Consider the following 15,168-nt stretch of genomic DNA (forward strand, 5'->3'; position numbering starts at 1 on the left):
GAAAAATAATGGGATAACAAACATTGAAAACGAATATATGTTACAACGAAATTTTGAAACTATAAACAATTATGAAATAATAATAAAACAGATATACCTATGATGAAAGCTAACTCGATTGAGAGAAATGCGAGGCAATAAAATGTCCAAAATGAGAAGTGAATAGAAAGAGCCGGCATGTGTATATATATATATATATATATAGTGAAAATGTGCGACCAAAAGTTATAAGCCAAAAAGGTGCAAGGAAAAAGTCACGAGAGTATATGAGCATTTTTAGAATATTATTGAGTTTGGTTTTAGAATTAAGTAGAGTTGAATTTTTGTTTTAATTTATTTATAATGATTGTATTATTGAATTGTGGAAAAAATAATGAATAGTTGAGAGAATTTGGTATTAAAAATTGAACTAAATGGTTAAAAAAATAAAAAAAAAAGTAATAATTGTATTGTTGAATTGAAAATAAGTGGAGTTAAGTGGAGTAGAGTTAAAATTGTGTTGTAAAACCAAATGGGCTGTTGCCATACTTTTATATATAATAATATAGATTATGAGAGATCCGCCTCAATAATTATATGTTTAAGACACTGTCGAGTAATAATTATTTAAGAGAGAGTCTTTTGAGGAAAATCTATGTAGTTGGCAATGGAATTTTTCATAATATTTTGAGGGTAAATTTCCCAAACTATACTTACGGTTTCATAAATCAACAGTGATAGTCTTTTCTTTTAATTAGGATACTCATCATCCATGCTCTGCTGAGATAGCTGTTGAGGACGCCTTGTATTTGACATGACACATCTAAATAACTTGGAAAATATGAAAACTCAAAATAAAGGAAAGGAAAAAAAAAATATCTAGGGTCTAAAATTGGAAATGGCACCCTTGCCGAGCAGTTGTCCAAACAAAGCCATTTGTTTCGATGCTTGTTCTCCTAAAATGAAGTTTCGGGTTCAAGTCTTATGAATAAAAAATTCTTGATTGGAATAGTTTTTCTCTTTAGTAGATTGATCCAGCTCGAACTGGATTAGTCGTGATCTGTTGAATTTTTGTATACCATGACACATCGGAAAAAAAGAAAAAGAAAAAAGAAAGGACTTCCATGCATCACATTTATTCATGTACTATACTATTTATATTAATATAGCGAACATACATTTATTTAATAGGGGCCATCACATTTATTTCATATACTTTATTACCTTATATAGATATTGTAAGGCTACATTTGGTGGCTGGATTAGGAAACAAATATTGGAGTGGGACTGGATGAGATTTCAGATCCCATAGATTTTTAACATCCTAATTAAGTGTTCGGACTATGCCAATGTTTAGGTCTAGAATATATATATGTCAAATGACCACAATTTCCTTAAAAATAAGTGTTATTTATTGTAGAAAATAAAAATAATTTTATGACTAATAAATAACATAACCATTTTTTTTTACACAAACTAAGATGGGGGGAGGTGCGGTGGGGGCCCAATGCCGGCCACCAGCTCCACGAGGTATCTGGTGATGTTGTTGCATGAGCCGGACAACATGTTATGGAGATTTGAGACCTCAGGCTGCTTTTCGGTCTCTTGTGCGTACAACCTGCTAGACTCCTCATCTCGGCAAATCAAAGACCGATATGGAAGCTCATTCGGAAATGGTCGTGGCTGCACCACATTCGTCTCTTTCTATGGTTAGTAGCACTCACGACTGAATTCTTATGAATGCTCGTCGATTCATTGTTCTCTTGCTACCTATAGTCTCTGTGAGCTGTACTCAAGCTTACACCACCACCAGTCCATGTTCTGAGGAACTATTTCTTTGTATACGAGGTTTGGAGGAAGCTTGTTCCAAATTCGCTTATATCTCTTCTTTCTTCTCCCTTGCAATTGATATATGTATGGGATTTACCAGAATTTGCTTTCTCCTCCAAGCTTTCCTATTTGGCCTTTGGTTTTTGGGGCGGGATGTGGGCTCTTATGTTCTTAAGAGGAACAAGGATATTTTTGTTTTGAACTTCTCTCGGCATGCAGAAGAACACGCAATGATGACCGGAGTTGTTCATAGCTTTCACAAGTCAGCCGTGAGTCCTTTTCAAGTTCTTAGTAAAATCACCTGGGGAGTGGCAGTGGATTCGCTCGTTCTATCCCCCCTGTAGATTGGGTTAAGCTGAATACAGATGGTGCTTCTCGTATCAATCCTAATCCTGCTGGTGCAGGGGGCCTAATCAGCAATGCAGATGGTCGCTAGCTTGGTGGCTTCCCTTGGAACCTTCGGACTGCTATGTCCTGTGGCCAAGTTATGGGGTGTCATCTGGGCTGAAGCTTGCCTGGCTTCTCGAGTTTAAGGATGTAATAGCGGGAGTCAATTCTGAGGTTGTTCGTCAACTAACTGCGGGTTGGGAGAACGTTGCCCGTCTCAGGCCCCCGGCAGCTTCCATTTGTAACGTCCTCATTAGGAATTGGCAGGTACATTCGGTACGCACGTTTAGAAGTAAAATTCTTGTTTCATCGCTCGAATGTTTTCAAATCTCCCGTGGAGTTTTCGTATCTTTCATTTCATTTCCCGCCAGAAGACATTCAGTCTTTTTTATATATATATAATTATATTGGCATATTGCTGAAGTCTCCACGCCTCGTTTCTATATAATTTAGATTTTCTTCAAGGCTTAGGCCCATTGTTATCAGAACCGGACATGACCGGACCGGCCGGTTAGACCGGTCGAACCGGAAACCGGACCTATGTCCGGTCCGATTAGCTTTAAAACCGAAAATGCATAAATAGACCGGTGAACCTAAAAAACCGGACGGTTTTTAGGCAAACCCATCGAACCCAGATGAACCGGCCGGTTGAATGGGTTCAAAATTTTTTTAAACATGAAGGACCTAAATGTAAATCTGAAAAACAAAAAAACTCAAAACTAACGAAACCCTAGTCTTCGTCAGTTGGCTCCAGTTCTCCTCTTCTCTGTTGCAGAGAGAGACCAGATCGCCTGGAGAGCAAGAACTCGGAGGTTATCGAGATCGCCTAGAGAATCGAGCAGAAGTGGACCTTTCGAAATCAGCAAAAATTCCCAGGTTTGCTGCTATGGTACTGCCCAGAGCTCGTCGAATTTGAAGGCCTTGTGAGCTGCTCAACTCTCACGGGCTTCCTCGGAGGCAACATGTCCGTTTCCGATCTTGACCTAGCTTCAATTGAACTGGTGATGTCCATTGCCCATCTGCCTAATCGAAGTAACAATGCTTCGATCGAGGCTTGCTACAGTGATTTAAGGCAAAGAAGCTTCGATTGTTGCTGTGAAGCCTGTGATTCTTAGTCAGTAGGAAGATGGGTGGATTGTAGGCGGACATGGGGTAGAATAACTGAAGAAGAAGAACAGAGAGAGGGAGTTGAGATGGGGGTGGTGAGTGGGGTAGAACTGAAGAAGAGCAGCAGTAGAGGGGGGGGGGGGGGGGGGGGGGGGGGGGGGGGATGGAGGCTGGGCTGCGTAGAAGAGCTGAAGAAGAGCAGCGGAGAGAGGGGGTTGAGAGAGAGAGAGAGAGAGGAAGGGGGGAGGGGTGGAGTTACTTTTGAAAGAATAACAAAAATTTGGGTCTCTTTTTATAATAATTATGTATTATATAATTTTTAATTAAACGTGCGGTGGACCCATCGAACTCTGGTTGGGCCCATATCTCGACCGGTTCAATATCCGGTCCAGTCTGATAACACTGCTTTGGCCACTCTATTCTTCCCAAAAAAAAAAATGAGTAAGTCCAGGCGAACCATCCTCTAAAAACTAACCAATCACTTCAATTTCAAGCTTGATATTGGCTTTCCATTTCGAGAAAAGAACAAGCTGATGTTGACTCGATATTCCATTTTGTACGTGATGGTTCTTCATGTAATTCGAGATTCCGTTCTGTACGTGATTGTTCTTCATGTTAAACTCAATGTGATCGAAGTAATTCTATCTTCACACGCAATACTTAAAGCAAAATTCTGTCCGCGAACTTTTAACATTTTTCTGTTAATATATATTTTAACAGGACTCTCCCTCGCTAGCCCATATCGGCTAGATTTTGTAGATGACACCTCTACTTTATCTATTTAGGGAGCCATTGATTGCACGTGGGGCCTGCCGGACAGCAACTCATGCAATGGCTCCCCACGCGGTATCATCATGCTAAAATTTTCCATATAAAATAACAAAACATTATATTGTATTAACACTTTGACATCCCACATACGCCCCACCCATCAAATTAGGTAGTTCCGGATGGACAAGCATAAAAATTTGTTTGGAGCTGAGGGTCTTTAAAACCATCAGTTCTGACAGATGATTACCAGCTCATCATCCAACGGAAACTGACTATCCTGGGAAACCTCGAGAAGCTCATTTTTGTAACAAGATTCAGAATGCTGTACATTCTTCTAATCTCTTCTGTGTATTAATAGGGTGGATGATAGTGGTAATGACTACTGGAAGATGAGCGATGGAATTCTCCAGACTCTATCTAGTACTTGTGAACGAGCACAAGCCTGACTTAGGACGATATTCCTAAGAGAGAACGTAACGGTAGATAACAGAAAACCCGTGACTTGTGCCTAGGATTAAAATTAGGAATAGAACATAATTTTTGGGATTCCAGATCAATTTAAGCATATCCGCAGTAACAAGGGAAGAGAATAATGAGTAAAATGCAGTCAGAACTCACACAAACAGAGAGAGAGAGTATGAAATTCCTTTACTGTCATAACATGACAAGTAATTCAAATACCACTACTAATCAAGTACGCTTTCCAATCAGAATTTCCTCACCATTCAACCTATCAGCTTTGTATTACTAGATGGATGCATTAGTGATTCAAATAAGCAAAACATACCATCAGTGGGTTGTCTAGCCAAAATCCCGGGTTTTCTCCCCTTTCAATGATCAAATAACCCCTACCTGGAACTGGCTTACCTGATTGAGCCATTCTGGATAGTGGCAACCTTGCACACACCAGCTGACGTAGTGAAGGGCACGCCTTTGTAGCGGGCCACGAGTTCAGAGTCGGTGCTCAGATCAGGTTGGACCGTTTCCCAGACCTTCTTCTTTGGGTTCAAGACATCATCAGGCTCTCCTTCAAAACCAGGGAAGCTGACTCTCTCTCCAATGTTAGCAGCTTCAGGTGGGTCGACCAATTCGATCTGTTAAGTGGACAAATCCAATTGAAATAATATTAACAGCGCTCATACGACCAAAACTAATAAAGAGGATGAATAATTGTCGATAACAATTTGGACAATTGAACTAAGAATACTTATGCATACAGAGTTTGTTGAATCCATATATGGGATGATGAAGTTGAGCTCTAGTAAATAACAAAGATAAGGAATACAGGGCATTCTCACTTTACAATAGTAAAAGGGAGAAAATTAACCAAGGCATCAACACTATTGGGATACTCGAGGAATGCTTCAGGCTTTGAGCATAAAGCAATGACAATACATGGCACTTTTTTCAGTATTTTTTGGGCAAAAGCATGAGTACAAAATGAGAAAGTACTCTGTTAATTGGTCAATTACCTCGGTATGGTCACTGTTGGATGCAGCAAGAACCATTGCCTGCGACTTGATACCCCTCATGGTGGCCGGCTTCAAGTTGCAGATAACACATACTTTTCGGTTCTGCCACAAGACACAGAGTGGCATGAAAAAGTTACGGACCGTTGCCATAAGCAATGTAAGAGCTACACCCAACCCCCATCAACAAGCTAATGCTGGTAGCTCTACTTCACCAATCAATTTACTATATAGTAACTACGACATGCAAGTTGGAAGGTTTATTGAAGATCGAAATGTGGAATCGCAACATAAGTTGTCCAATAAAGGGTCCACAGGATAAAAATTAACAATTTGCATCCTCAACGGTTAATGAGGCATAGTATTACATCTATTAAGTAACATGCAAGAAGTATTTGCAAGAGAAAGCCCACAAGAGTACCAGCATTTCCTCCAGAGGAATATAGTTGACAAGGCCACTGACAACTGTGCGGCATTGTGCCTCGCCAACATCAATCTCTTCCACATACAGTGAATCAGCATCAGGGTGCTTCTTAACCTTTTTGATCAGGCCAATACGGATATTAACTCGTGAAATTGATATTTCGGCATCAGGAGTTGCCTTGGCTTTCGCTTGTGATGCAGATCTTGCAGGTTGCTGTTTCTTTCCTTTGCTATCTGTTACAAAATATAGCTTCGGATAAGTAAAGATATCTCATAAACTTTGAAATACACAAGGAAAATAAACTAAACATTGCCACCAGCGGAAATTCTTGGTCTAACAATCCAGAATCATACTAGAAATACCAACAGCAGACAGAGTGAAAAGCAGGAATCAACTAATATACCTGAGACTTTAGTTGTCTTCAATTGCTCTGCCACTTTCTGAGCCTCAGCCTCAGCCACTTTCCGAGCCTCAGCTTCTGCTCGGTTAATTCGGTCTGCTTGACTTCCGGCATACTTCTTCCTGAGGAATTCCACCTCTTCATCTTTCTATACATATGTATTAATAAAACGAGGATAAGTTTCAGGCAGGGTAACAAAGATGCTTATTCCGACATGTTAAGCAATGAAAAAGAAGAAATGACACTACCCGGAAACCAACAAGGAACGAAAGTATGAAAGAAGAGGATAATTGAAAAAAAGAAAAAGAAAAAGAGAAAGAAAAGGAAAAACAAAAAGAAAAACAAAACTATACCAGTTCTTTGAACAATGGTTCTGGTTTACCAATCTTGTGACCTGCAGGTATAATCTCCCAAGGTCTCTTTGCCCTATCAACATCCCCGGCTTCATCTCCCAAGGAAATCCCAGTTGGAGACAAATTAATCTGCTTAAATACCTGGACGTACCAACAAAAGCGGAAATGCATAAAAGTTTCCCCTATAAACAATTAGAACAAACAAATATAAGACCAAGGCGAGAATTCATTTGAGCAAGTCAATACCTCGAAAGAGAAAGATGGCATAAATGGTTCTAACAAGCATGCAAGAAGATGCACCAGCCCCACTGAAGTTCTCATAACAATGGAACAAGAAGGCTGATCTTCCTTGTACAGCTTCCAGAACTGGCTTTCCTGCACAATTTCATCCGCATAGATTGGATGTAGGACACAACAGTCATATCTACGATGAAGACAAAAGTAGAAAATTCTCCAAACAAAAAAGAAATGAACCTACTTGTAGATATGCATTTCCCTCACTTGAAATACTCATTGCAGTTTTAAGTCCCTGCTTTAGCTTTACCTACACAAATGGCAGATGTCGATTAAATTAAGGAAAAGCAAAACCCAATTTTAATTTTAAGTGAAGAGGACTTTAGTCTTTTCCCTTTCCTTTCCCTAGGGTTGTGGTAGTATCACAATGATTACCTTCTCCATGGCTTCCACATACTGATCCACAAATTTACCAACTTTTTCAGCCAAGTTCGCTGTTAGAGCATGAGACTCAGCACCTGGAGCATCAGGAACAACAGAACCATACCCTAGACCTGGAAAAAAAGGCTCTTCATTTATGTGTGGTGAAGAAAAACAGGATATAACCACAGTTTGTATGCAAAAGAACAAAAGAAACTTCATGCATTAACTGTAAGTCAACTACTCAGGGTCACCAGAGCTTTAAAATAATCCTCATGCAACTAGTATCTTACAAATGGCAAAACTAGTGGTAGACAACATTTCAGAAACCAATCAAGGCAACAGACCTACCTGGAGGTTTTGCAATAAAACTTAAAACACGGTTGATAAAGTTCCCCAAATTATTCAGCAACTCGGTGTTTAGTTTTGCTTGCAAGTCTGTCCAAGTGAACTGTGTATCAGAAACCTATTATGGAAATGCAGATGAAGATTGTAAGAACCACATATATATAATTAAAAAGAAAAATCCACAGAGAAATCTTTAGAAAACATATACTTACCTCAGGCCTATTGATTAACAAGTAATATCTCCACACTTCAACAGGCAGATTTGTATCTCTAGCATCATTGCCAAACACTCCTATCCCATGACTCTTGGAAAATTTTCCTGTGGAGAAGACATCTGAGTTGTAGTCAAACTGCTCAGAAACTATGAGGTAAGATACTATTTGCTCCTTTTATCTGAACCGTGATCTCTGCCACTACTTTTCAATTGTGCCAGAACAATCATATAGTTCCAAACCTCCTTCATAGTTCAAGTACTCGGTCACGCTAATTGTCTTCATAAGGGTCCAGCTTTCACCAGTTCCCAGAAGGGTAGATGGAAACATCACCTGAAAAGAGAGAAAATTTGCAGCTAACTATATGCCTCAAAGTACTTCAGTTGTCTAACATAATGACTAAATGAAGTTCCACGAAATAGATATTTTGTCAAATAAGAACAAAAAACAGCCTGTGAAATCAAAATTTAAAGTTACTTCACAAGAAATTTAAATTGCAACACCTTCAAATCAGAATTACAGGAAAATCATATGCCTTACCCAGCACCCTATTAGCACATCTTTCCTTGTTTCTTCTATTTTTCAACATGAGGAATATAAAAAACTGCAAAAGCGAGAACAATTTCCTATTTTCGAATAGGCTGTAAATTTTACAAGGTTCTACAGACCACACGAAGAAGTTATTAAGTAAATACTCACAGTGTGGAATGGGACATTGTCTTTTCCCATAAACTGATAGAGCTCCACATTTTTAGGATTCTTCCACCACTTTTCCCATTCAGATGTGTAGCATGCAGTGATCGAGATATAACCAATTGGTGCATCAAACCAGACATAGAATACCTTCAGCATCACACAAGTGAAATATATATCAATATACTTGGATAATGAGAGAGGAGAAAGAACAGAGAGAATTCACAGGAACCCTCTAAAATTAGTGTGACAGCAACATCAAATTATGTCATTGATAAACCATTCACCTTATCCTTGTATTTCTCATGTGGAACTGGAACACCCCACTTCAAATCCCTTGTGATACACCGTTGTCTCAATCCTTCTCTAAGCCATGCATTTGTTGCTTGAATAGCATTTTGGCTCCAGGATCCAGCTACAGACATTTCGTTGATATACTCCTCCAGTTTATCCTTAAGTAGGGGAAGCTCAAGGAACAAGTGGTCTGTATCACGAATTCGCGGAGTGGTTTTACACACCTGATACAGGCAGCTAAAGAATCACCAGGAGCAAAAACAGAAAAAGACTTGGAGAAAACTCTAAATTAAAACTGCTGTCAGTCACATGCTTGACAGTTTGTATCCTAGTTTCTTATTTTATTTCACCACACAACCTTTTGGAAATAGAATGTCCATTTAGGACTGGAATTATATCCCTCAGCATGACAGTTCCAATTATACATGCTCGAACAGGATGTCAATCCTACTATGATTCTATGCAAGATAAAAGTATTGCAAAAGTTAAAAGATAAATTCAACAAGAATAAGAAGTCAGTACCTTACACCTTGGATCCTTCAGTTCTGTAGGATTCAAAAGCTTTTGACACTTATCACACTGATCTCCGCGAGCAGAATCGTAGTTACAGTCTGGGAAGGGACAGGAACCTTCCACAAGCCTATCAGCCAAGAATCGTTGACACGTATCGCAGTAGAGCTTTTGCATAGAAGTCAACCAACGGAATGATGATTAGTAAAATATAAAAAGTAATGTCCATGCTAACAATATGTATGGGAGCTTCGAGTCACTTTAAGCAATCATTACTTGCTCCCATAAAGCAGTTCAACTTAAAGTAGTGGACTTTGGTTCACTTTAAGTTGATCTAACAGCCTACAGGAGCAAGTAATAGTCACTTTTTTAGTGAATATAGAATTCCCTGACAAAGTTCATAGAACAATGAAGTATAATATGACAAAAACATATCAGCAAAAGCTTCTACTGTGAATGAGTAACTCTGCATAAAAAAGAATTGCTTATATTACCTGCTGCATTGTGTTCTCGGAAAGCCAATTATTTTCCAATAGTTTCTTGAAGATTGTCTGGCAAACTTCAGTTTGCTGTGGGGTTGATGTGCGTCCAAATTTGTCGAAGCTTATATCGAACCAGTCATATACTTGCCTATGGATCGCATGGTATCTGTGGATTCAATAGAAGCACAATTAATGTATTTATCAATAGTCTACTTCTTCAGTGCAACCCATCAATTCATAAAGTACTGATTTAGTATGACAGAGGCAGACCTCTGGGTCATACTAATGCAATACCATTATTGAACTGAAATGAAAAGTTTGGTGGGATATGAATGCTCTCTGTACATAATACCCACTAACAAATGCATTTGAATTTCAAAAAGCATCTGCTAAAATGGTCACAGAAGTTGAAATTATTGAAACATGAAAAATTTCACAAGATTCTTTTTTCTTTTTTTTAAAATTTCTTGACAGAGAGAGTTGGATATTTTCAAGAAACTTTTCATTTCCAGGCAGACAAAAAAACTGAAAACTCATCTCGTTCTTCTTAACCGACAAAAAAGTGGGACCTACTAAGAGTCTCTCATGCATAACAAATGGAGACATCAAAATATGACTTTGTATATTATGAAATTACTAATTTGATAAAATTAAGGACTTGGAGGGCTAAGATTACTTGTCACATATCTCCTGTGGAGTGCACTTCTCTTCCATTGCCTTGGTCTCTGTTGCAGTACCATACTCATCAGTCCCACATATATATATCGCATTGTAGCCTCGGAGGCGGCAATATCGAGCGAAGACATCAGCACTCAAGACAGCTGTCCGAACAGAAAAATCGACCATAAATCAAATCCAGAGTAAGAAAGATCAAGCATATAGCTAAACACAAATCAGCAGATTCTTTCAAAAATACACAGTTTACTCCGAACGAAATTTAACACAGCCGACAAGGATATCTTTCATCCATATCCTCCAACCGTAAGAGATACGTTTCTACTGCTATAGCAGAACACCTATTCAGATACATCCTCCAAGAATTCTCCTAATCTGACAGCAAAAAAGTAGCAAGTTTCCCTTTGTCCGGACGGGTCCCCATTATCAAAACTAAAAGAAGCTCAAGAATATTGCATTCGACAGCTCGGGAGATGTAAGCAATCAGAACAGAACAGAACAAAACGCATCCAAAACTGATTTAATCAAATCCAGCGAAATTGCGATTGCAGCTCCAACTCCATTCAAAACAATCATCCAGCATACACACATCCATGCGGACGAACATGAGAAGAGAAAAATTGACTAAAGCTAAGGTAGCCGCCCCCAGCCAATCTGGCAGGCATCGAATTCACTATCACGCGAAATAAACATAGACAACATTACAGGCAGATACCAAGATTAGCAAGATGAGAGAACTTCACATACAGCCGATGATGTTGCCGAGATGAGGAACGTTGTTGACATATGGCAAGGCGCTAGTGATAAGGATGTTCCTCTTGCCGGGAATCGGCAGCTTTGTCCCGCCGCCATTGCCGGTGATATCTCCCATGTGTTCCTCTCGTCGTAATTCCTGAGACCCTCCCGCTGATGATATGCGCCGCCGTGCCCCACTTCGAGGGCTAGATTGAAGCTCCGGAAGATTGATGAGTGTGAAGCTTCGTCGTCCGGAGATTCGCTATGAAATGGAGGCTTATGCCTGGAAGAAGGTTTGGAGAGGGGGAGGTGGAGGATACAGTAGGCAAGTAGGGCTTTTGGGATGGATGACAAGTAGTGGTCTGCTCATAAAGTCCGTTGCTTTCGGTTTTTACCTCCTAATAAGCCGAGGCCAGACCCAAGCTTCCGTTTATATATATATATCTGAGGGCTGCTATTTCAGCCGACTCTTATGCCGAATATGGCAGAACCAGAATTTGTAAAAATATTTCGTAAATACTCAAAATTTATCATGACATTTTTTTTCCCGGTAGGATTATCATGACATTTCCATAAGCAATTAATGCATGTAAATTCTATTATTTAGGCCTTTTTCTTTTGCAAAAAATGGAAATAACAATTCCTTAAATTGATTCTATGAACAAAAGTTTTTTTAGTATATAAATAAATAAATAAATCAAAATATCATGTTATTAATTATTTTTTAAATCATATAAGTCATTGAATAATCAAATCAACAAATTCTTGAATATAATATAGTAAAATGCAAACAATTATAGTTATTGTGAAGAAAACATATAACGAAGCGTAGACATATAATAGTAGCATAATTACAATTCATGTAATTGTGAAAGAGTTAAATTAGAGATATTTTTAGGTTAATAATTAGAAGGACATAACAATACTCAGGATAACTACAAAAATATTAAATCCTCCTAACAACTGTGCGTAATAGTCCTCCTAACATTTACACATATCAAATAGCATTCGGATATACTGTAATTTACAACTTATACAATTGTGAATGAAATTTTATGAATTAGGAGGATTTTTAAATTGACTACTAGGAGGATATAGAAATACTCAAATTTACATTTAATAATAATAATAAAAGGACCTTGATTCCCAAGTAAAAGTGCTTGAGACGCACGCATACAGAACTCTCTCCTAAATTCTAATCCAACTAGGGGAAAGCATCTTGCGTTGCACTAAAATTAAATAACAAATAAAAAGATACTTTGATTCCCAAGTAAAAGAGACCAACGTAGTACATCACCAAATTAGCTGTTAACTTCGACAAAAAAAAAAGAAAAAAGAAAAAGCTGTTAATGATTATTTAATATTTCATTTACCCAAAAAGTTCATATGAAAGCACTTCGCCAAAATCTAATTTATGTAGTTTTCTATCCCGTGTGATGCATGAATTATCCTATATAAATAATTGGATTAAAATTTTTTAGATAAAATAAAATAGATAGCTTCTCAAAATTCTATATATTTTAAATTAAATAAATCATTAGAAAATAACAAAGAAGACACTCAATCTAATGAGAAAGTTAGCTCAGTTGTAAATGAAATAATAATAACGTTGTTAAGTGGTTATTCCAATATTCTCTGAATTAAGGTATTATCTAAAGAAAGCATGATATGAGATTTTTAGTAGTTTTATGTGGGAAGGACAAAGAATAAGAGAATATCAACAAAAAAATTAATATCGAAATACTAAGTGAATGAAAGTGGATTATTTAGAATATATTTTTGTAATCTGAAATCCATATAATAGGAAATTATAAAATTTTGGGTTAATTGCACAGGTGGTCCAAAAAGTTTCATGAATGTTACAAGTTGGTCCAAAAAGTTTTTTTGGTAACTTATTGGTACATTAAGTTTCAAAACCGTTTCGTTGTAGTGTATTCCGTCAATTCATGATTGACGCCGTTAGCAAAATGCTGATGTGGCAATAATATTATAATAAAAATATTTTTTAATTTTAATTAAAATTCCAAACTTTTTAGGGCTTGTTTGGTTTGTGGAAATAATTTTAGAATTATGATTTTGATTTTAACTCTGTCCACTACACAACAAAAATACACGTTTCCCAAATCAAATTTATAATACAATCTCATTTGTCCTTTTCCACAATCAAAATCAAAATCAAAATCAAAATTACTTTAACTCTGAAACCAAACGCCCCCTTAATATTTCAAAACGACCTAAATTTTTTGAATTTTTTGAATTTTGCCCCAACCCCTCTCTCTCCTCCACTATTTATCGTCTTCCTCCTCCCCCTCCACTATTCATCGTCCCCAGACCCGCCCTCTCCTTCGACCCGGCGAGTTCCCGTCCAACGGCCCCCAAGATCCGCCCCTCTGATCCGACGGCCCTGCAAACCCTCCACTCTATCTCCGGTTCTCTGCTATCTCATAGGGCGGGACGATAGAGGCAATCAAGCTGGCGGTCGCGGACGGGGTGATGACCTTCGGGTGGGTGTTCTGCGCCTCAATGCTCAGGGCTGCGACGACTGTCATCGCCTCCCTGCTCGGGCTCAACCAAGACGTCCTGCTGTGGGCCTCCCTGGCCATCACCACCGCCCTCGTCTTCGTCCTCGTCACCGTCTTCGAGGTCATCGATGGAGCGCTCGGTGCGGCGAGCGGAAGAGAGAGAAAGTCGAGAAGGAAGAGAGAGGGAATGTGGGGTACATTTTGAATAATTATAAAATTTTGGGTCATTTTGCAATTTTAAAAAGTTTGAAGTAGAAACGGCGTCAAATACAGATGACGGAATGTACTATATCGGAATGGTTTTAAACTTAATGTACCAACAAGTTACTAAAAAAATATTTTGAACTAACTTGAAACATTCATGAAACCTTTTGGACCACCGGTGCAATTAACCCTAAAAGTTTTGCTATAAAAAAGTATTAGAATATTGACAGATATAATTTTTCTGGCCAGATCGACAAATAGAAATTGATAGTAAATTTTCATAATATACACAACAACAGAAGTGCACCAATAGCAAAAGTCGAATCAAACTAAAACGTGTCTTTATATCATGTATACACAAATAATGCAAATAATCCTCATCTTCAAAATCTACAATTTGTAAGCATTGATAATATATATGAAAAGTTAAATATATAGTAATAGAAGCAGAGAAGCAAATTGAGAAACAAAACAACTTACTTAATACCAAGAGACATTTTAGAGAAGTAGGAAATAAGGGTATGATACCACTCTCGAAGTTTATATAGCATACTTTTATCTTACTTCTCTTTAATACTATTTATTAAATTTTATTTAGTCTTAAGCAAAAAAAAGTTACTGAAACTTTTAAATTTATCAAATAGTAAACATCATTTTCTAATTGTAAGAGTCTTTAATTGTAAGAGAATAGTGATTTTTAGTACTGCATATAGTCAGTATGGATAAATAATTTTTTAATTACAAATAACTTCTACTTTCAATGTTAAAATAAAGAACTAACTGAAAGATTCTTTTTATTTAGTTAGCGTAGAAAATTGAATTTAATGATAAATAAAGAAAATGTAAGAGACAAATATAGTAGTCAAGTTTTGCACTATTCGTAGCATCAATTTTAATAAATTTAATAATTTAATACAATTTAGTAAGGTGAGAGTCAAGTTAATTAGCTTATTCTTAAATATATATATATATATATGTATATGAACTTATTTGTTTTTGATAAAAAAATTTGTTGATGTGAAGTAATTGTATATGTATTTACCATGATACCCTATTTATATTCATATTTATATACATAGCAAAATTAACTTGAGTGAAATAGACGTAATTAAATATAGT

The 15,168-nt window shown here is 37.5% G+C and overlaps 1 protein-coding gene across 1 annotated transcript; it reads right to left on the minus strand.

The window, feature by feature from the left end:
• Positions 1–4,648: 4,648 nt before the first annotated feature.
• On the minus strand, positions 4,649–11,728 carry LOC116194697 (methionine--tRNA ligase, cytoplasmic). The gene is made up of 17 exons (XM_031523574.1): positions 11,336–11,728; positions 10,590–10,734; positions 9,926–10,079; positions 9,444–9,599; positions 8,915–9,145; positions 8,634–8,777; positions 8,177–8,267; positions 7,935–8,041; positions 7,726–7,840; positions 7,390–7,508; positions 7,199–7,264; positions 6,967–7,095; positions 6,721–6,861; positions 6,371–6,515; positions 5,965–6,200; positions 5,547–5,648; positions 4,649–5,168 (listed from the first exon to the last, which is right to left on the minus strand). The coding sequence occupies exons 1-17, from the start codon at positions 11,457–11,459 to the stop codon at positions 4,938–4,940; spliced, it is 2,436 nt and encodes an 811-aa protein (XP_031379434.1). The 5' UTR covers positions 11,460–11,728; the 3' UTR covers positions 4,649–4,937.
• Positions 11,729–15,168: the final 3,440 nt, after the last annotated feature.

This window comes from Punica granatum, chromosome 2 (genome assembly GCF_007655135.1).
Source record: "Punica granatum isolate Tunisia-2019 chromosome 2, ASM765513v2, whole genome shotgun sequence".
NCBI lineage: Eukaryota > Viridiplantae > Streptophyta > Magnoliopsida > Myrtales > Lythraceae > Punica > Punica granatum.

Bases quoted from the DNA above. Each gene is read 5' to 3' on its own strand.
- LOC116194697 (XM_031523574.1), bottom strand. From the start codon at position 11,459: ATGGGAGATATCACCGGCAATGGCGGCGGGACAAAGCTGCCGATTCCC. The intron at 8,268-8,633 runs GTGAGTATTTAC...CTCTCTTTTCAG, and splicing joins ACAATGTCCCATTCCACACT to GTGATGTTTCCATCTACCCT. The intron at 7,265-7,389 runs GTAATCATTGTG...CCATTTGTGTAG, and splicing joins ATGTGGAAGCCATGGAGAAG to GTAAAGCTAAAGCAGGGACT.